General features: G+C 39.6%; 1 protein-coding gene across 2 annotated transcripts in view; it reads left to right on the top strand.

Annotated features, from left to right (window-relative positions):
* The window catches only part of LOC134535956 (uncharacterized), a 105,267-nt gene that overhangs the window by 53,725 nt on the left and 27,596 nt on the right, over positions 1-23,946 (top strand). For both annotated transcript variants that reach the window (XM_063375392.1, XM_063375391.1), the window contains exons 2-4: positions 15,522-15,920; positions 20,821-21,083; positions 23,467-23,638. In XM_063375392.1, the coding sequence (XP_063231462.1) occupies positions 15,522-15,920; positions 20,821-21,083; positions 23,467-23,638 (834 nt within the window). The remainder of the gene's footprint in view (positions 1-15,521; positions 15,921-20,820; positions 21,084-23,466; positions 23,639-23,946) is intronic.

The raw sequence follows: 23,946 nt of genomic DNA on the forward strand, positions 1-23,946 counted from the left end.
ACCGGAACGTACAAGTGACGAAAGGTTTTTAACAGCCGCTAAACGTGCGAAGCGCTCAATGAACTGTTTGGGAAAAGCATTCGTGAACCGTGACACGAATGTTCCAAAAGGTCAAACGTCAACTACAGATAAGAGTGGTATATAGGGAAGCGGCTACTCAGAATCCGGCGCGAGCAGCACAAAATACCTCTAGCCTGGGCGGAGTTTAGCCTTGGAGGAGTGGCCTACTAGGAGCGCGTCCTGGCGAAATGATGTCGGTGGAGGGGATAGACTCGGTTTACCCTCCCTCACTCCGTGGTCATTCCCTCCTCATGACAGCGCGGTACGGGTCGGGATGTCTCGACAGCATTGCTACCTGCCTGCCTGCCTTCCCCGTAGGAGCGGAGCGCCGCGCGAGCTAACAGTGGCTACACACGTTTCATTCAACTCAAATGTCAAATAACGCGAAAAGTATGTTTATCGTAATGGTAGCATATTTTTTACGCGTGTTTAGTAGTTCATAAGTAAAAAAAAAGATAAAATGCATTACTTTGTTTTTGCTAAAAACACAAACTTTTACATGAAATGGGAAAAGTGACATTACATCGTAATTTTCGAAGTCACGTGGATATTAAACGTTACATATCCTCCAAGAAACATTAACTTACCTTATTCTGCAAACAAATCTTGCCGAAGTTAAATATATTTCCCGAATCGATGTTATGTATTTTTTATAACTCGCATCTGTCAATGATAGTTGTAAAAGCGTTTCGAAATACATACATCTTATGTATTATTTAAAAAAAAAAGTGTTCGTGACTTTATAAGATGGAAAAATCTCCTTTATAATTGTTTCACTTGTGTCATGGCAATGAGTTATCATGCAGGTAGCATATATTTTATTTGGACGTGGTAGAAAAAGGCACTATACAAGAAATCGTTACATAATTACACATTAAAAAACATGTATTTATTTCACATGTAATTCATACATTTTGTTTCACACCAATAGACAATGTTCATTATGTTATAAAAGACAAAGAAATTTAAAAAGAGCACTATAAATTAAACCAACGTGCGCACGATTTACTTCCAAGAAAGACAAATTAAAAAAAAACTGTACGGTATAATAGACATTTCAAACACAAATATTTTTACATCACAAATTTTTTTTCAAAACTGTTTGCAGAAAAGTCCAACAATCTTAAAAGTATGTAGATGGCCTTTAGAGAGGTACTTAAGAGAAACAAATGCTTAAATAGAAATAATTTTACAAATCCGATACAGTAAACGACAACAGATTATTTAAACAAGTTTAGTAGAAATACACACAAATTGGTTTTACCTGTGACGCACAAAAAATGTACATAAGCTTTATATTTTTAACTAGACAGGCATTTATACTATTTGATTTAATGCACACACACTTTTAAAACAACAAAACACAGAATTTAATTTTGCTTACCACTGAAGCAAAATATTTTTATGGTCGCTATTATACATTATTTAACGAAATTTATTTCGTTTCTCCTTTTTGTTAGGACTTACAAGACAAGAAGTTTATGCATACCGAACACTCTTTTTAGGAAATTCTCTTGTTTCTCATTTACAAATTTTACAAATTTCTCAATTGGCTGCCAAATGAATTATTTCCTTCAAACTAAGTAACAGTTACGACCACCTCAGTATTTATTCAGCTAAACAAGCAATGTCTTCTATAATTTTGAAGCACCATTGCTCACTTGAGCATTTAACCATTCTGGAAAGATTAACTCAGCTTTAAAACTTACATTATAGGTAAGACATTTTATTTTTTTACATGTCCAAAATAATTACGGTAATGATTCTATAGGTAGGCACTGAACGTGACCACACGGCCTATACTTTCTTATGCACATGTAGGTGCTGGCATACTAAAAATGAAGGTTCATGGAAACAATGAGCAAGAATAATTTCCAGTATGAAAGGTGACAGTTTATGAAGCTAAGTGAGCAGGCGACTTAGATTGATAAATCAAACAGGTCACTATAAAAATTAGTTTGAATGATTATCCAAGACCAACATTTTCTTGAAAGTTCTGCAAAAGCTTGAAAAATGTTCACGTTTAATGTAATCAGGGTGTAATATTCGGTTTTGTTTCGGACTATCTTCGTTTTCCCATGCATTTTATCTTATGGCTTCTGATAGCCTCTGTTATGTGCGGTGGATCCCGAATTTCCATATTTCTTGTGTGTCTAGGATCAACTAATTCCGGAAGAACGCATAGTGTGTAAAATAAAACGAGTTTTGGCTCCATTTTTTCTTTCCAGAATGTGTCGTCTCTGAAAATTTCCAATAGGTACTTTTAATTTCTTTTGGCTCGAAGTACAGATGCCTAACTAGCAAATATCCCTTCTGGTTATGTGAAGCTGATTCTGGACTTGATAGAAATATTCATGATCTTTTTTAAATGAAATGACAGTAGGACTTTCTTCAGAATATTTCAAATACTTTATTTTGCCTTCTCGCATGGCTTCATTTATGTCCATTCCATATGCCGAAGCAGGACACTTAATTTCTACGAGACGGCCTTCGCCAACAAGGACATCGGATGTTGCGGCAAGAAATGGGTGTTCTTGGTCAATAAAAAGACCAGCTTTACTTATATTAATTTTTTCCTGGTCTTCTAGCTGTTTGATAACTATTTCTTCGGACTGCCTGCCATGTTGTACTGATGGAACATTAAGTATGTCATGAGAGTATATTATGGCTCTTACTAGGTTCTAGCAGGTTGTTGTTGGCTTCAAATAGGTTCAAACGTTTTATTACAAAAATTCTAAATCAGCGATAAATGTTTGTTCTAAATACCTCTCTTTCCTGTTGAATACTGCTCATTTCATACGTCATTTTATTAAGTTTTCAACGATGTTGTTTTCTATGATGATGGTGTCAGACACTTCCGTGGACCAATGAAAAACACCGGCTTCCGTTTCCAGCAGTTGGATTGGTGGCTGAAGTTTGGCGTACGATTTGGTGACTGTCCTGCAAAGATTAAAACAAAATATATTTGTGACATGTCGAGTATCAAAATTCCAAAAGTAACGAAATTTCCTATTTTGGCTCTAATATTTGAGTACAATTTTATAGTTGTGTGTTCCGCTCAAAATGTTGATGAATTTCTCTTTAAAGGTAGTGACATATTCAGTTAATTCTATAATCCTGCCTATAAACACTACCACTGTTCGCAAACTAATCAGTAAGTGTGGGATATGATGTAAGAGAGTTTTATTGTACACTAATATGACAAGTCTAATTCCAGAATGTAAGTACAGCACGAGATACGGGCATACACATGCATGCACGTACAAACTTGCATAGAAACAAGTAACATTCAAAAACAAGAAATGCCTACGTGGAACAATAATAATTTATGTCATCATATATTTACTGAATGTTTTGTTTGCAGGAGAGCCATATTGTATATCGTCCTTTACTAGAAAGCCTACAAGGGGAAAATTTTTCGCACTCAATATTTTTTATAAGGAAACATGGAAAATCACCCAATGACGCAGTTGAATATTACAACATACAGCAGTAAGGATTCCTGGCATTTTTCCAGCCAAGCGGCTACCACAAGTAACAATAATTTGTTGATAGTCGAACGCATTTGTAAACTGAGACACGCTCAAACAAGGGAAATGAGGTGGGGGATGAAGAAACTGTCTTTTGGAACCGAACACAGTGAGTCATCAATAGCTTGCCTTCCATTCTCGCAATTATTCCCCCACCCTCATAACTTCGCCCATACTGATTTATTTAATTATCTTTCGGCTTGTTTTATAATAGCACTAGTATTTTTCACATCACATGGACTTTTCTAGGACTGGATTAATGCACTATTAGTTCACTTTTTAAAATTACTAATTGAAATTGATAATCGATGACGTATGTATGGTCGTCAAGCCATAATAACTTCCAATGACTTACATACAAAAGTAATAACGAGTATCTAACTTTTCTTTAATCTGTCCGTAACACTAGGCGTATATATATTATTTTCCTAAAACAAATCCATAGAAGTTAATTACTGGACTGAAAATTATTTATATGAAAAATTTAAGCCTTTCATTAGACTCCGAACGTAATAAAATGCTAATTCTAAATGTTATCGTTAAATACAGTTCGCAGTTTGTGTAGTATAAAGCACTGGCTACTTACTCCTCATCAGGATTCAGAACCATATTTTCATTCTCTGCGTTGCTTTATCTTGGTAAAGAAAAATGAGCCGTCAAGTTAGCCGTTTGGGGATCAGTTACTGTGCTGCACCATATTCTTCAACTCTTCGGATTTTTCTAAAAAATTTAATGCATTGTACAAACTAATTTGTAACATATGTTTCTTAAAATAGTTTTTAGCCGGGTTTGGAATTCTCCGGTGTTCTTTTACATTAATAAAAGAAAAATTAATATCGGTATCGCTATATCTTACCTTTGTTTCTGGTACTCCATCAGAGCTGTTGCTCTTCTTTTCTTCCGTTTCGCACTTAAATAAAGTCGCCCTAACTTACCGATTCGTTTGTCTTGCTTTTTTTTCATGCGTACCGACTAACAGATAATTGCGTCTTTTTTATATTATGCGAAAGCTCACAAACAGCATTAACGAACCATTGAACGAATCAACAGACTTAAAAATCTTGTACAATGTAGGTTGCTACCGAGTGAAGATTCTTTTCAAGCTACTCGCCATGATAGTCCAGGAAAGATATGAAAAAAACATGGACAAATTGCAAGAAAAGTTTTTTTTACATCAAAATTCACAGAAAAATTCGTAGAATAACATATCCAAAATCCACCGAAATCCACTTTCTTTTGGTAACTTTTTTCCGGGTTTTGTTCCGGAAAAACGCGAAATAAAATAATAACTCAAAAACGGTGCATCTGACGACAAAACCTGTAGAGACAAAAATTAAAGAACATTATCTTTTCCATAACATATCCAAAGTTCAAGAAAATCATCTTATAAATTCTGCTTCGTTTTCCGGGATTAGTCCCGGAAAAAATATTAAAAATGAAATAAATCGAAAATTGTGCACTTTACAGTATAATGGGTTAGGAAAAAGATAAAGTAAACAATGTTTTTCATAATATATGAGAATTTAACACAGATCAACATTTAATTGTTTTTTTTTTGTTTTCCAGGAAATGTCCCGGAAAAAATTTATCGAAAGAAAAAAAACGGAAACCGTGCACCGTACTTCAAAATAAATCGTGAATTAAATTAAGGGCAACAAAATTGCATTATATAATTGACCTTTATCAAAATGTGCTTAAAATTTATGTACTATTGTCCTGGTATATGTAGTTACTATTTATACGATTGAATTCCCATTCCCTTGTACTGAGTGATTTTATGTATCCATGTGTTATAACTCTGCAAACGATAAAATATATAAAATTAAATTAAATATGTCATTGACGGAGGATATTTACTTCATCAGTTACCTTGGTCCCATACTGCAACATACAACGAGATCGCTCAGCTGTACGTGAGTTTCATCTTGAAAAATTATGGATTAGCAACTACTGTATTTGATGGATATGGGAAAACTCACAGTACTAAAGACACAGCACATATTAGAAGAGCAAGAGGTAATGCATCACCTGTAGTTGAATTCACAGGAGAAATGCAGCTATCACTCCGTAAAGATATGTTTTTTTTTTGAACGAGCGAAATAAAGGACAATTTTTAAGGTTATTAGCAATACATGTACGCGAAGAAAATGTCCTGTTGTCGAAGCACCAGGTGATGCAGATATTTACATTGTCCAAGAAGCTTTAAATGTGCAAAAGAACAATTGACAATAGTTATAGGAACAGACACAGATTTACTTGTCCTTTTACTCTAATATTTTGGCTCACAATCACATAACTGTTTGTGTTTAAAAAGTGAACAAAGGCAGAAGAAAACATATCACATTAAGGAGCTAAAGCTGAAGCTCGGTGATGAAATTTGTAGTAATATTCTTTTCTGTCATGCATTCATGGGATGTGACACGACATCACACATCTATGGTATAAAGGGGAAAATATTGGATCTTCTCCAGAATGACAGTGCCTTCAGGCAACTTGCGAAAGTATTTTCAGATAGCATTCCCAGTGTGTCAAAAGAAGACACTGTAAAATCGGCAGAACAGCTGTAGTACGCCTGTACAATGGGTCAAGAAGTGACACTTTCGACACTTTGCGTTGTAAAGTGTTAAGTGAGAATGCAGCTACTAGTTCTAAATGTGTACAACCAGAACAGTTACCTCCAACTAGTGCTTCAGCTCGTTTCCATTTCTTAAGGGTTTTCTATCAGATACAAGAATGGAAGGGAATTAAGATGAATCCAGAAGAATGGGGATGGAGACAATTTGCCAATTTCGACAGACAAGCCAACAGTTATGGAATGCCTTTTGAAGGTAATCAGGTGCACTTGCAACGAAGATGGTTGCGGTGCATCCAACTGCAGTTGTAGGAAACACGGCATCCCATGTTCTTCGGCTTGTGGAAACTGTCATGGATCAACCTGTAAAAACCGGCGCGAATTACCTCCCGAGGACTGCAATTACTGTGACGGCTTTTTAGGTAGGGTGTTCCTACATATCCATGCAAATTAGCCTGTTTTCCTAACCAAATACAATGATATTTAATGCTGTGACCTTATACTTGTAATATACCATTTTGTTCAGAAAAATATAATCTTTTCCAATATAGATTCAAATTTTCATTTTTCTCATCGAATAACTATAAAATTATCAACAAATTGCTTGTTTTTACCATTTTTTTAAATATATTTTGCGTCACGATTTCCAAAATATAAAACTATATTGGAAAAACTGCATTACTTTTCTCGTCAGATTAATAATCTGGAAGCTGTAGCTATCATAATTCTCGAGAAAATAGGCTAGTAGTGGACGCATGTATAACTGGTTTTAAAAATGGGTATATAACGCTCTTAAACAGGATGATTCTATTAAATAACATTTCGAGCTGATATGCAGGTTATTTTCCGAATTTTTGGATCAGTTTAACATTAATAGAAATATAAAATCACGCTGATGTTTGTTTAGGTAACCTATATTTTAAATTAAAGTACTTATGTATGTTACCTAATGCATATTTATTCAGTATTGTGTGTTACAGAGTGCATCCCAATGTGTGTATATTTTTCTATTTCTTCTCGATACAGGTCACTGGAAATCTTGTGTAAATTTAATTGTATGATATGTTTTGTGAGAATGGACGTGTCAAATTTTTCTTTCAAACAATAAGCAGTTGAAATGAGTCTGATTTTTTTTTGGTAGATTTCAAAAACGTTTTAACACATCACTAACTGAAAAAGGAATATAATTTAAGTGACTTTAAAATACTTGTATATTATGGAAATTAAATATAGTTCGGATCCGACAATTTTACATGGGATACAATGCTTTCTGTTATTTTGCCTACATATTCAATACTTTTTCCGTGGCCGATCACAAAATAAAATCTATATACCAGATTTCAGTGAATTTAGGATCTGGTATAGGAAATCTTGTGTGCTTCTGTTTGTCCCACCGAAACTTTTTCAATACGATGTTCCGTTTTCGTTTTATTGAATTTTTAAAGATTTTCCAGGACGAGTCACAAAAAAAACTATATACATATGTAAATATATATTTATATATATGAGCAGATTTTGTTGAAATGAAATTATATTTAATACAAAAAAGTCTTTAATTTTAGTCACGAATTTCTTTGACGTACGATACGTTTTCGTTTTGTCCTTTTTTTTTTCAGGAAATTTTCTGGAAAACCAAAAACCTATTTTGTGTTGATTTTTGTGAATTTGCAATATACTATGAAAATCGTTGTTTACTTTAACTTTGTCCTGAAACATGCTGTAAAATGCGCCATTTTCAATTTATTTCAATATTTTAGGTTTTTCCGTGACGAATTCCAGAAAACAAAACAGTAGTTATTAATGAATGTTTGTAAAATTTTGATATGTTATGGTAAATTTGGCTCTCTTTAATTTTAGTGTCTATACCTTTCTTCGTAGAACGCACCGTTTTACAGTTATTAATTTATTCCGCATTTTTCCGGGACAAATCCCGGGAAAAACGTTACCAAAATAAAGTGGATTTCGGTGGATTTTGGATATGTTATTCTACAAATTTGTCTGCAAATTTTGATATAGTAAAACCTTTTCTCGCAATTTGTCCATAAATCGACCCCTTTTTCTCATAAAATGCCTGGACTATGAATCCTTTAGAGAAATGGTGTTGCTGTGTAGCGGGAGGAGGAAGAAGGGAGGAGGAGGTTTATCACCGTTACAGATCAGCACTTCCCCTACCGCGGGCGACGTTGAGGCGTGTCAGTGTCATCCCCACCCTGCTCGTCTTCCCGGAGCTTGGCGTCAACTTTCCCGTCGAGCAGCACAAGGCAGACACTAAAAATGCCAAATTAGCCAGTTTTCCTAACCAAATACACAGATATTTAATGCTGTGACCTTATACTTTTAATATACCATTTTATTCAGAAAAATATAATCTTTTCCAATATAGATTCAAATTTTCATTTTTCTCATCGAATAACTAGAAATTCGTCAACGAATTTCTTGTTTTTACCATTTTTTTAAATATATTTTGCGTCACGATTTCCAAAATATAAAACTATATTGGAAAAACTGCATTACTTTTCTCGTCAGATTAATAATCTGAAAGCTGTAGCTATCATAATTCTCGAGAAAATAGGCTAGTAGTGGACGCATGTATAACTGGTTTTAAAAAGGGGTATATACCACTCTTAACGGATGATGTATACTACCAGGACTCCGAAAGCGAAGCCCAACGTTTCACTGACCCACGACCAGTCCCGAACACAGACAGTACTAAATGATGTAGGGAAGCTGCTACTCCTAGGGAGTAAGGCCATTATGGATGCTAAGTAACATTTGTTTAAGCTTTTTTTTCTAACTAAGGTTTCTCTGTATAGAAATAAAACCACAAAATATCATGTTTTCTTCTTGCGCGCGAGAGTTACTGACATTAAAATTCATACAATATTGAACTCATTAAAAAAATTGTGTGTGGAGTCCACGTGTGACAGAAGTGAAACTTGTTTATTAGGTATAGATAGAGATAAATAATTAGTATTTTGTTATTGAAATATAAATAAAATAATAAGGATGCGGGTAAGATCTGTAATTTAAAAAATAAATCAAAATTAATGTTTGTAAATATATTTTACAAGAAATTCGTTATTTAATATGAAAAAAAACATAAATAAACTATGGTAATATGATTCTCACTTTTATGAATCATAATCCGCAGAATTATCACTGTTTATAATAGTGACAATTGGCTTATCATAGCTAAAATACAACACAAACGTTTAATATTCAATACAATCTAAATTCCTAGAAAATACAGCATCAAATGTTGTACCCCACCTGGTAGTTGGGGTATAAAGTTAATTGCACAAATCATTATCCATTTCCCACACGAATAAATAAATAATAGATACTGTGAATAAAATAAAAGAATTATGGTAGCGTCAGTCGTTAGCCGTGTAGAAAAATGAGTAGACAAACACAAACAGCGTTACGAGAATTCCGTAGCATCACTTCTGCGTCATTTCTACCTCTTCCCTGCTGTTTCCCCATGCGGCCGTTACATCTAGCATATAGCATGCTCCGCTACGTACCTATTTCCCCCCTGCCCCCCAATCTCAACTGTTTGAATGCATTATAACTCGTAGGAGTAATACCAAAATCTTTTGTCTGAACAAGTTTTTAATACGACCGAACGTAATTGCAAGGGGTAGAAAAAAAAGGGTAAAAAAATCATGACTCCCTTCGTAGGCAGAACAACGAATTCATACAAATTATGTATTCATCTTATAATTTTTATCTTTAACTTTTGTCTGAAACAATTTTTGATTAAACGAACCATTGCTGCAAGGGGTTGAAAAAAAGGAGGGGTAGAATAAAAAAACACTCATAACTCACTTCGTAGGTACACTATCTAATCCGCTCAAATTGTTTTTAAATCATATACTTTTTACCTAAACCTTTTGTCTGAAACAATGATTGATAATACAAATCATTACTGCAAGTGGTTGAAATAACAAGGGTAGAAAAACAAAATGTCATTGTTTTTTTTAATAGATATACTATTAAATACATTATAATTTATTATAAAACGCCTGAAATTTATCTAAAACCTTTCGCTAAAACAATTTTTGATTAAACGAAATATTATCAAAAAAACAGGTGTTGAAATTAAAAAACCTTCTTATTATCAAATTCGTAGAAATTTATTAATAACCATCTTAATGTTACCTTAAGCCTTTGTCCAAAAATATTAATATGACCATGTATTAGTGCAAGGGATGAAAAATAGTGTTTGAAGAGCTAACATAATTGCATAACTACCTTTGTAGGCATAATATAAAATTTGTTCAGATTATCAATGCTAGGTGCATTAATTTAAAAAAATACAACATTTTTAGCTGCATAGAATATAAGAAAATGTTAAATCGATCTTTTTTGGATATTGGCGAACACATAGGATTTTATGTAGGTTACATAAGTTCTTAAAATGTTCCAGGAGTTTATAGAATTTTCCAAAATATTGTTTCGAGTATAATGTGAGGACTGGGTTTATTTATAACTAATATTTAGATTACTAATAAATAATCGCACTCAAAAACTAATCACCAATCACTCGCACTTAAGAATGTATGTTCACAAGTCACTAAATGTCTGTCAAGTTCCACAGTTCGCACTCCTCACTGGAGCTAGGCCCAACAGTGGTTCGCCCCTTACCTCGCGCCTGTCCGCACACAGTATCACGCCACTCAGTCGCACTCTCACGGTCCCGTCGCTACGCGTCGCGCCACTCACGAGGCTGTCTCTCACCCTCTTCGCCGATCTCAAACTTCACTCTCGGAATCCTCCGGATTGCTCGGAACTTCCGCGAAGTGCCGGCGTCGCTGCTTAAATACCTATGGCGCCCTTCTCGAACCGACGAGAGCGGCTGTGACGAGTCGCGTCATCCCGGGTCGACCCGACGCCCGAAACATCGAGAATGGTGACGCTTATACACGCCACTCCACGCGGCGGTTTCTGTAAGCCCGGAATTACCAGGCCGCTAAAGGTGACATTAGCCCGAGGCCTGACTGTGCGCGGGCAGCGTAGGGGGGAGGGAGTAGCGAGGACCCTTTTAATCAGGCCGGCACGCGTGGCATGCCTTACGTCAGTGGACAGCGTGTGACGTCAGTGGCCGTGCGTGGCCACCAGGCAGTTCCGAACTTGGCGCGCATAGAGGTCTTGTCTCTCGCGTTCGTAACAACATTTCCAGAAGAAATAGGCACTTCTAAATCTACCTACGCCTGTAGACTGTGCCAAAAGTTTTTTTCTTTTGTTTATTTGTTAGACTAAGAGGGTGTTTTATTTTTGCAAAAAAAAAGTTTTGTTTTCGGCTATAGTCGTTGAGGTGTTTTTTATCCATCTATTACTTGGCCAATGAGAATGCAGCTACATTTGTACTGAATGTCCGCGATACGCCTCAAAACAGCTAAGCAATGTTAGGGATTGCATTGCAAACCATAGTAAATAAGATCAAGTTTAAAAAGTCCGTGTATAGTCTGTACCCGTATTATTATTACCTCAGGGATGATGGTGTTTAGTCTGTACCCCATATTACTTGAGGGATGACAAACAGGTGTCCAGTCTGTGCCCACATCACTTTTTTTTTGGGGGGTGTAGAGCAGGGAGGGGAGGGAAGAGTTAATGCGTGGCGCGGCATGTGTGTACGGGAAAGTGCTGGCGGCAGAACCCTCTCACACTGGAAATCAGGAGCACACTCTGTTCACCGCGCCCCACTCCGGACGACATTGGGTGATCTCCGGAGGAATAGGGGGGCGAGGGTCCGGGACGTGTCGGGAACACAGAGATCCCCTACGAAAATAACCAGCTGGGACCACGCTGGCGGGCGCGAGCGCAGTAAATAACGATCGCCATTGCCCGGATTTCAAAACAACGACCCGGCATTCATTGCGGCTGAAAGCAGCCAACACTCGCGACCGCGCGCGGGAAAAACGGAAATAGCTCGTGCTGCGCTCTGGCAAAAGAAAAGAAAATTAGTTTTTAGCCATTCAGTACTCTTTAAATTGACTTTTAAAAATGACGTTTTTCTTTGGCCTTTCTAAAACGAAAAGTGTATCCGTAAACCTTTTTAAGGCAACTTTGTTGGTTACCAGCTAATAAATAAATTATGGGTATTAAAGCTAGTTAAATCTTTTCATTTATATTTCATTAAACGCACCATGGACTCCGAGTTCGTTAGAGACGGAAATACGTAGGTAGGGGAATTTTTTTTTACGAAAAGATCTGAACTTTCATTAGACTGCAGCACGGGCGTAGCCGGGGGAGGGGGGGGGGGTTAGAGGTTCAAACCCCCCCCCCCCCTAGCACCAAATCTTTAATTAATTTCTTATTCATCACTCAAACAAATTTAATATTAAAATTAATAAAATTTTTACCATTACAATATTTAAATTTAAGTACCGAAAACTGCTAAAATAGAACTATTTTACTCCTTAAAATCCAAATTTTCCCGGGGGAGGACGCCCCCACCCCCGCTTTAATACGGGGGGGGGGGGGGCACGCTTCTTAACACCCCCCATACACAAATCCTGGCTACGCCACTGGACTGCAGAAAGGTATGTCCGTGCCATCTCGTGATCGGTGTCCGTCTGCAAGAGAAGCCATTGCCCTATTTGGCTGGGCCACTAAGCACGCTTTTTATTCCGCACTGTGTAACTATGATACGTGTGCCTGAGTGAAACAAAACCTATCACTAGAGACTGGAAAAATTCGCGCTTTCAGTGACCTCTAGGATAGACTCCACAACCCCCTACACACTCAGGCAAATGCCACCTGCTCATTGGCTATCGACTCGTTACATCTGTCAACTGGGACGCTTGCGATTCGATACTTTTTTGATTGAAGGTTTTCCATTGGCTCAAAGTCCTTCAGACAAACTGTAAGCCAATCACAGAAGCAACATGAAGGCACAGTTGTTTGGATTCTAGCATAACGCGAAATGAATCCGAGAATTTTTCCGGTCCCTACCTATCACTAAACGAGAACAACGTAGCAATGTTTTACCACACAGCTAGCATCGAAAGCTTTTCGCAAAAAAAAAATGCAGTACAAGGGAGGAGACTTTGGGAAAGAACCTGCCATGGCATATTGTGAGGTATCATCCCAGCTTGGGGATCAGGATTTGAACCCGGGACCTGTCGAACGCAGGTCCGTTGCTTAACCGTTGTGCCAAATTACTCCGTGCTAGCCCCTTCAGTTTCCTTCACCACTGACCCAACCTTCACTCAGTAACGCGCTAGTCGTTGAGTCGATGTCTTGTTAGCTCGTCTCTAATTTGACCGTTTTCAAAATAATTCCTAATGTTACACGTGTCCTTCCACCACTGGTTCTGTCAGCGGTGTTTGCAATCAAGTTCATGTAGTTTCGACATAGGCGTTGGAATGTGTGTGTGTGTGTTGGTTGGAAGAGGAGGGGGGTGGGGGTAAGTTTGAGAGTAGTGGGCCCCATTTGAGTTCCAAATTTTTTTTAAAGCATGAGTTTATCCTAATGGATGAAATTACAAGTCTATTGGTAGTAGAATTCATTATAAACCTAGCTCAAGCCACATTTACAATTATGGCCACTATAACTATTACATTCTTTTTTTTTTATGTGTGGGAGTAATTTCATGAATTCGGCGGAAGTCAAGGAAGGAAATGTTTAACAACCACGGTGCTGCCATCTGAAGCGGATGGCGCGAACCAAAGGGAAACTTTGTAATATTAACTGTGTGATAAATTTTAACAAGATGGGCAGTATTTTAATAAAATTCTTTGATGAAAACCAGGTTCATATCCGGGGTTTAGTATTTTTTCGAGTTTTTTTTTTTTTTTTTGCTTTTATCGGAGCCGTTTCATTATATAGTTAACAATTTTGGTCCGCCAATCAAATGTTTCAATAGTGCACGAAGCTGCTCCGGCAGCGAATTCTAGCGGCGTGTGCGGAAACTACGCGTGATTCGCGTCCAGAATAAAAACGCAGTTTGCGTATATTTATTACGCTCGGCATTATTATTAATAATTCTACCTTAAATTTCGTGACCGAATTTCGTATTATAAATGTATTAGCAACATGAGAAATCACGTATTTTTTCGTTACCGAGGTTAGATGATAAACATTACTGAGAGTACTGAAACATATAGGTATATTTTTTTAAATTAGGCAATTAAGTGAAGGATGAACAATGATTTGCCCCATGGCCTTAGTTTCTCTCTAGAGCCCAGGTTGTGAACAGATACAGTATTTCCATAAAATAATTTCTCAGGTATAAATTTTAACAGTATCAACTATAAGCGTTTTAGAGTTTTGGTTCAAGACCACAATCAGAGAGTGACTCAAACTCGCAAGCACGAGTACTGCTTTGTCGTTTTCCTCGCTCGCAGCGCCACCTACGCAAAATGGCAACTCCTGAGCGTAAAGCGTTTTGTGTTGTGCAGTTTGATAAGAGTGAATCTGTAGTTGCTTGTTCGACGTGTTGTTCCCCATTGCTAGAGACCGGAAAAATTCGCGGGATTCATTTCACGATATGCTAGAATCCAAACAACTGTACATTTATGTTGCTTCTGTGATTGGCATACAGTTTATCTGAAGGACTTTCAGCCAATGGGAAACCTTCAATCAAAAAATGTATCGAATCGCAAGCGTACCAGTTGACAAGTGTCACGAGTCAATAGCCAACGAGTAGAGACATGCAAAATTCGCGGATTCATTTCGCGATAGGCTAGCATCAAAACAAACTATACCTTCGTACCGCTTCTGCGATTGGCCCACATTTTAACCGGGGAACTGTGAGCCGATGGGAAACACTAAACCAAGAAAGTGCCGAATTACGGACAGCCTAGTTGAGACGTCTCACGCGTCAGTAGCCAATGAACAGGTGTCATTTCCGCGAGTATTTAAAGGACTGTGGAGTCTATCCTAGAGGTCAATGAATCCACGAATTTTGCAGGTGTCTACCAATGAGCAAGTGGCATTTGCCTGAGTATGTAGAGGGTTGTGGAGTCTATCCCAGAGGTCGTCGAAAGCGCGAATTTTTCCGGTCTCTCTACCCATTGCTAGAGACTGGAAAAATTCGCGCTTTCAGTGACCTCTAGGATAGACTCCACAACCCCCTACACACTCAGGCAAATGCCACCTGCTCATTGGCTATCGACTCGTGACATCTGTCAACTGGGACGCTTGAGATTCGATACTTTTTTGGTTGAAGGTTTTCCATTGGCTCAACATCCTTCAGACAAACTGTAAGCCAATCACAGAAGCAACATGAAGGCACAGTTGTTTGGATTCTAGCATAACGCGAAATGAATCCGCGAATTTTTCCGGTCTCTCTACCCATTGCACGAGAGTGAAGGCCCCTGGTGAATGGTGGGCGTGTGTGTGTGTGCCGACAGGCGCGCTGGTGCTGCTGCTGGTGGCGGCGGGGGCGGCGGTGGCGGCGGGGGAGCAGGACGCGGCCGCCTGCCCGCCGCACGACTCGGCCAGGTCGCGCCCGCGCTACCTGCCGCACCCGGGCGACTGCGCCATGTTCCTGCGCTGCCACGGCGGGCAGGGCGTGCCGGGCCGCTGTCCCCCGGGCACCGCCTTCCTGCGCGCCGACGCCGCGTGCGGCGACCCGCGCCGCTCCGACTGCGCCTCGCCCTCCTCCCCACCCTCCTCCACCACCGCCGGCTGCGCCCCTGGCGGCGGCTGCGGGTACCGCTGCTCGTGCCGCCGCGCCGCGGGAGCCTCCTGCCCCGCCAGGGTCGCCTTCCCCGCGCGACTGCGCGTCACCCGGCCGGGGTGCCCGCGAGGTACGTCCCACACGTGTCAAAGGGGTCGTTACCACAACGCCGAACATACCACAACGCCGAATACCATAACGCCGAATGTCAAAATTGACCACAACGCCGAAAAATGATTTTGCGGGAAGGGGGGGGGGGGGGGGTTTGCCACAGGAGTAAAATGAAAAAAAAAAAAAAAAACGGAATGAATTTGTGTGGCAGTCCTGCAATTACATTTTTTCGGCGTTAACGTATTTCGGCGTTGTGGTGCACAGCAGTTTTCTAGCTGTCGGCGTTGTGGTCAATTTTGACATTCGACGTTATTGTACGTTCGGCGTTGTGGTGCGTCCCCGTGTAAAAGTAACGAAAAAAAAGCGTACCCGTATGTACCTATTCGTTGCTATAACAATTAGTACTCGTTAACTATCGTATCGTTACGTTACTCGTTACTTCTGATACCCCTCATAACATGCTATGTTATGTTAGAGCGACGAATCGAGTCGTATTGCGTACGCGTACAGTCTGACGTCGCAGCGTCGCAACATTCGTAATTTGTAGAAGACATACTTATACATTACATACCAAACTGCGTAAGGTGCATTTTTTTTGTTCACTTTTCCGTATTTTGAACCAGACTTGTGTAAGTCATTCTAAATTTTATTTGATTTAATAGGTAAAGTGTAGCACTACAGGTGAACTGTTCCATACTAAGAAAAATGCGAGTAACGAAATGCATTCGTGTGTAACGTTTCGTTAATCGGTACTAGATGGCGTACCCGTTCTTCAGTACCGAATACATACGGATTGCTACAGCTCTAGTACGTCCACAGAACAAGGAGGGAGACATAGAAGTGCGACTCGTACAGTGGAAATTACATAGCTACATGTGACGCTATCTGTGGGCTGGGCATGTAACTACTTGCAAAAAAAAATACTCGGGATAGAGGTTTTTTTACAAAATTTTAACTTAATATAAGTAAGTAGTTTATTGACACAGGTTAATAATGTTAATTTATCTATGTACTTGATGACTAATTGTTTAGTAGAAGTGATTTCAACTGTGCGAAAAAAAACACTTAATACTGTTATGTAATTAAATAAAAGTCATGTCATATATTAATGAGTAGTAGATGCAAACTTTTCTGGTATGCAACACCACAAAATATTTAGCTATCAAATTGATTTTCTCTCTTTTTTTTTTGCCTGATAATAGCTTATGCATTACTTCTCACAATCAATGTAGCTGTGTTAGATATATATTATGAAAGCTACTATCTAGCGGGCGGGCCTAAAACTACTTAAAAAAATACTAGGTCTCAATCTCAGCAATTGGAGTTTCTCCCCCATGGGTACGTCAACCTCGCCACAAACAACAACCAACCATCATGCACACGAGGTTCATCCAAATATCAACCGGGATGTTTCCAAACAGATTTATTGTTGACTAGTCGTGTGCGCGACTGGAAAGTATTTGATCCTCATTTTATATTAATTACAAAATAATGCTGATACAACTGACTTTTAGCCATAAACCGACGCCACATTACTTCAAAAATGAGAGACTCCCACACAAACTTTCATCCCCTATTCAACCCCCTTAGGGGGATGAATTTTTAAAAATCCTCTCTTAGACCTCACCTGCGTTATATCATGAACTCCCATGCAAAATTTCATGCTTCTACTTCAGGGCCCAATAAAAAAACTTGGGGTTTACTCAAGAGTAGCATCACCGAACTGTGCTTGGAGTGGCTTCACAATTTCGCTTAACTTCACAACTTCATTGGCGAGAAAAGCAATAATAACGAGCATTGTGTGTGCCTGTCCTCCCTCTTCAGTGACGGATTTAGAGGGGGCTCGTGCCCCTCCCCCCCCCCCCAAAAAAGGGTAAAATATGCACTGGATAACATGGCTTCTGAAGTAATACACAGGTATTACACTACAGACTAGGTCCAGAATACCGGTGCCCCACCAGAAGTAAATCCTGTGTTCGCCCCTCCCCCTCTATATCCCCCCTCCACCGATTCCCCGGTGAGTCGAATTAATCAGATTCTGGTTTGTATTTGAATAACCACCGTATATAACAACGGGGCATAAATTTGATGGCAGGTATATAGATAGGGACTAGTAAAATTCAATTTTTCCTTGACCTCTAAGTTAGACTTACACTGTCCCGTGTATGTCATCAATCCGTTGACTACTGACCTATGAGACGTCTCATCTGGGTGATCAATGATTTGGTACTTCCTTGGTTGACCGTTTCTTATTGGCTCAGAGTTCTCCAGATAGAGCGGCAGCGGTATACGAACATGTATCACGAAATGAATCCGCGTATTTCTCCGATCTTTACTGGTAGAGGATTTCAGAACCCTGCAAAGTTTTTAGGCGCGGAACTATGGCTCACGAATTTGAATTTCCCGCGCATCATGCCGTCACTCCACATTGGCCGGGAGGACGCCTGATCGTAGCGCCGTGATGTCGCGGAAGCGCCCTTTGGTAAATGCTGCAAATCCTCTCGCCTTCCCGTACACCACGAGTACATCGGACGTATCTGCGAACCCTACAGGTTTGCTCCCTTGCGAATGACCCAATAAGAAAGCGCGCAGCGAAGTTTATACTAAGCACGTCTGTGGTGACGATTACCCCGCAAGGGATATTTATTTTTACAAGAACTTACACAGAGTGTGTACAAATATCCGCTGAACCAATTTCATGCCTCTTTCATATAATATTTATCAAAAATTTTTTATGCCACTTTTCCATACGTATTAAACTTAATACTAAATAGATTTACTATTCAGAGGTACGTACAATTTTTTTTTAAGTTCATACAACTAAATTCTTTTAAGAGATAATTTCTGTAATATTTTAGTGGACACTCTCACTATGTATAATATGTGACGATAAAACTCTGGTGAAGCGTCAAAAAAACGAAATGCAAGTTTGTAAAAAGGCTGCTGAATATTAAAAGTTTTATGACTTCCGGGAAAAACACTACACAGGAAAAAAATTTTTGTACTTTTACAAAAGATTCCTTTAGAAACCATTGTCACGAAATAATTTGTAATACTACAGGAAAGATATTGTATGGCTATGATTATTTCTGTATATATGAAATACTTTTTTTTTTTAGAGATAATACTGACCTGAGTATTTCTTAAGCAAATTAGCGCAAGATTTTATATTTTAACTGGCGTGTCATTCAGGCATATATATTTTAACCATAGAAAAGATAATAGGATATTAAATTATTTTATTTTATTTATTGTTATGCGTATTAAGGCGTGCAGTTAATACAGGATAGCTATTGGAGGTACTGGGACAACACAAAGCACAAATACCTGGGTAAGAATCCGAAAAAAGGTTTAGGCTACTTCTGCAAGCATAATTTTGTAGTGATAAAGTTGTTTTCATGGATAATGTACAAATTTACAAATATTTTGTAATTCTACATGGATATTTCTGTACCATTTACAAAAAAAAATACATTGAATTTATCCCGGGACATTTTCGTGAATCTCGTGAATCTCGTGACTTTGGTGAGTAGGTACCCTGTTTATCGAGGTTGTCTGTGGGCGGGAAGGATGCTCGTGTTTGTTCTGCGAGGGAACTAGTGTTTTCCGAGGCTCGTGATAGCTACGAGCCAGCGCGACCTCGTGGCCTGGGGAACTACGAGCTATAGTTATCCACCGACATTATGTACCAATCTTTCATCTACATTTGAGAGCACGGCACGAGAACAAATTATATTAATTTGTCGCGGAATGTTTTAGTTGGACGTCGCGATCGTCACGGAATATGGGGATTGGTTTTGTGAGTTTAAAAATAAAAAATAGAAAATAGACAGTTTATAACCACAGGTCAGTTTTTTTTTTAACAATTTGGCTGACTGAGTCACAATATTTTATTCTCTGATGCGTCTCGGTAAAAATCTTAAAATGATAAAATAAATTTTATAAATTACCCTGGTTTAGTTAACGCAGTGTAAAAAATATTTCACGAGTGGTTAGGTAAGAAATTACTATTCCTAATATTTATTTAGAAATTTGAAGGCTTTAAAATTCCCCTCAATGAACAGCTATGTCGAATTTCGATTTTCGAAGTTATACTTCTAATGCGACTTCCAACAAGGTTGCGTTAAACGTTTAACGCTCCTGGGGAGGGGGAATAGAAAAAGAGAGAGCGAGAGTGAATGCTATTGTAAGGAACTAAGTAGAGAGTAAGAAAAAAATAAAGATCCTGACTGTTTGTAGTGTCGCCATATTTGTTTCAATTTCCAATACCCTTTTTGTATATTACAATTTAAATTGCAGAAAAAAAATCATGTTTCATAGCCACACAAATAGTGAGTGTGTGTCATTTCTCTATGTCCACGAGGTCTCGCCGCGTCAATTTTCTCCTTGGGGTGAACCCGTCCGCTTAATTAAATAAACAGCTTTTATCGTTGAATGATTTCATGATTTATTTCATGAAAATCTGCTCTCATAAAAAAGTTAGTTTTATAGACATTCAATAGGTGTCTCTCTCTCTGAAAATCAATCTATGAATCGTTACAAATTTATTTCCTTTAATTTTTAGTTTGATTTGATACAATATGATTTCACTAAAAATCAATTTCTACCCCTTCCTATTTTCATTTCCACATTACGAAGTTTCACTTCTTCTGCGCGGAGGGACTCCACGCACTATTTTTGCATGCAATTAAAAACTATTTTTTAATGATGCCAAAAAAGTATAACTTCTCACGCGCGTACCTAAGTACACGCACCCATTTTTTTTCTCTCTCTCTGTGAACTTCGGTTCGCGCCATCGGCCACAGATGGCAGCACCGTTGTTGTCCCTGACTTCCGTCACATGCACGATATGAGTCCCGCCAAGGGCGGTTGTACCGAGAGCTGCCGAGGTGTCACAGAAGGCGCGTGTGTGTCCGCAGGCGACGGGACGTTCCCGCTGCTGGGGGGAGGGCGCGGGCGGGTGGAGCCCGCACCCGGCGCCTCCACCTTCAGCGTGAGCAGCTGCCCCGAGGGGCTGCCCGCGGGCCGCTCCGTCGTGCCGCACTTCGCCGACTGCTCGCGCGTCTTCCTGTGCGTGGACGGCCGCGAGGAGAGCAGCGAGTGTCCCGCGGGCTTCCTCTTCAGCCCCGACACGGGCTTCTGCGAGGAGTCGCGCCTCGTCAACTGCTCCGCGCCCAACGAGGTACACAGGGGCGTAGCCGGGGGGTTCAAACCCCACCCACCCCTACATTTTCCAGTTTATGATTGGCATAGAAGTCGTTAATTCTAACCAATCACAGCACAAAACACATGGTCGGCCATTGTTCGGAACGGAGAAGCAGGTTTGGAAATAGGTTATTGACAAATGGGATATCTATTTTTCGAAATTGATGATGATTACAAATGACAAGTATACGAATTCTAACCCAAAATACTGCCTCGCTCGGTCCAATAATAAGACATAAACTTCCGGTTTAGGGGGGTTCAACCCCCCCCCCCCCTTCTTAGCACCAAATCTTTGATTAATTTCTTATTCATCACTCAAACAAATTTCATATTAAAATTAATACAAGTTTTACCATTACAATATTTAAATTTAAGTACCGAAAACTGCTAAAATAGCACTTATTTACACCTCAAAATCCAAATTTTCCCGGGGGAGGACCCCCGGACCACCCGCTTTAATACGTCGGGGGGGGGGGGGGGGGGGCATGTTTCTTAACACCCCCCCCATACACAAATCCTGGCTACGCCACTGGCAGGTACACCCTCTCTCTCTCTCTCTCTCTCTCTCTCTCTCTCTCTCTCTCTCTCTCGCGAGGGCGGGGTCCAGATCGACGGGAAAGCCTTCTTTTCACAGACGAGAGAGCCAAAACCCAAAGTTCCCAGTATCTTTAATGTAGCTATCCTAACCAAACCAACCGTCCACGATGTTTTTAAAGTATTTATAATGTAGCTAACCTAACCTAATTGACCATTAGTATCGTTTTATCAACACCGCCATATTTATTTACAATGAACAAAAAAAATAACCCCCAAAGTTGCACGATCGGACGTTTGGCTCTCTCGTCTGTGAAAAGAATGCTTCCCACAGATCGACGGTCAGGGGAGAGGGAAAACCTCAATCTACTGTTTGGTGCATTTTGTTTGTGGTTCGAAAACTCCCTATTATCCACAGCAGCGGTTCTCTAAAGGTGTACCGCGGAACGCTGGGGTTCCGTGGGGTCACATGGGTTCCGTGAGTCAGGAACAATTATTGTAAAATAACTTTCTTTGAATGAGCTGGGGTTCCGCCAAAAGTAAAGTCGATCATAGAGTTCCCTGGAAATAAATAAATAAAAAAAAAGGGAACCGCTGATATTTAAAACTTCAGTAAAATAATTCTTTAGTAGATTGTGTAAACTATGATAAGGAATTAGGAGAAAAATTGGTTAATTATTCAGGTTTCATGGCGCCTCCCACCCCCCCTTTTCAACCAAATTTTTACCGTTTATTTACGGACATGACCGGTTACAAATTATCCGGGAATCTTCGTAAATTAACGGGTACTTCATAATGAACAAAAAAATCCCTTTCGACACAGCCTATAGGAGTAGGTAGATGACGAAGTACCTATTTTTCTTCTGGAAATGTTTTGGAAACTTCTATAAACTCCTGGAACATCTTAAAGAACTTAATGTACATAAAAAACTATATGTTCGCCAGTATAAAAAAAAGATCGATTTAACATTTTCTCATTTTCCATGCAGCTAAAATATTTGGATTTTTTTTTAACTTAATGCATCGAGCATTGAATGTTTTAACGAATTTTATATTATGCCTAATAAGGTAGTTATGCAATTATTTTTGTCAACCAAACACTATTTTTCAACCCTTGCATTAATACGTGGTCGCATACATTTTTTTTGAACAAAGGTTTAAGGTAATATTAAGTTTTGCGCGTGGGTTTTAACCGACACAAGTCCATCTCTCGATAGGGTGTTAGTTTGTAGTGTAGGCTACTGCTCTTATTGTGGCCGGTATGCATCCGATAAGCAGAAAACTTCAAAATATACAGAATATTTTCCATAAAACATAGTTTTGACTTTTACTGAGGTTTATGTTTATCGACCCCGTTTTACAGTCACGAGTTTGCAAATGCAAGGGGCTTCTTAATTCCAGCCCCCCCCTTCCTTTTCCTTATCTACGCCCATGGGCTCTATTGTACCACACAGGGGTGCAACAACTTCATTTCCAAGGGGGGGGGGGGCAATATACCTATTTATAAAGAATCATCGATCCCCCGTATTGATGTGGGGGGTCCGGGGGTCCTCCCCCGGGAAAATTTGTATTTCAAGGTGTAAAATAGTGCTATTTAAGCAGTTTTATTATCAAAAAATTGATTACATAGCACTTTCTTTGCCCCCGTTTCAAGGTTTCAGAAGGGGGGGGGGGGCAATACCCTTGCCTCCCCCCCTGTTGTTGCGCCCCTGGTACCATGCAGTCCCCCACGGTAAGTCTCCTCTACGTAACATTAGGACCCTGGGAACGTGAACGACCCAGCGCCCCTCAGTGTTGTGTGATTTGACGCGCGGGGTCTCGTCCAGGTGCACCCGACGGCCGAGGGCTGCCCGCCGGAGGCCGCGCTGCTCGAGTGCCGCTACTCCTGCGACTGCGCCGGCGACCCTGGCGGCCGGGACGAGAACTGCCCGCCGCGCCTGGGTCTCCGCTACCGCCTGCGCATCTTCGACACCAACAGGAACCCGGCCTGCCTGCGCGGTATGGGGGGCGAACACACCCGCCTCCCTCCTCAGTCTCTTTGTTCCGTGAACACACCACACACTGGTACCGGACGGGAAGCCTAAGATGTACATCAAGTTCCGTCCCTGCCCGAACACGCCCGAATATTCACCTTCGGCCAACCTCGGGAGTTGTTTTATTTTTCGCGCAGAAAAAATGAATTCAAATATTAAAAAGTGGTCGGTTTGGTTAGCTATATTTAAATCACTTTAAAACACTATGGACGGTTAGTTAGGTTAGTATATAGCTACATTAAAATAAACAGAGAAATATAAATATATATAAAT

This window comes from Bacillus rossius, chromosome 10 (assembly GCF_032445375.1).
Source record: "Bacillus rossius redtenbacheri isolate Brsri chromosome 10, Brsri_v3, whole genome shotgun sequence".
Lineage (NCBI taxonomy): Eukaryota > Metazoa > Arthropoda > Insecta > Phasmatodea > Bacillidae > Bacillus > Bacillus rossius.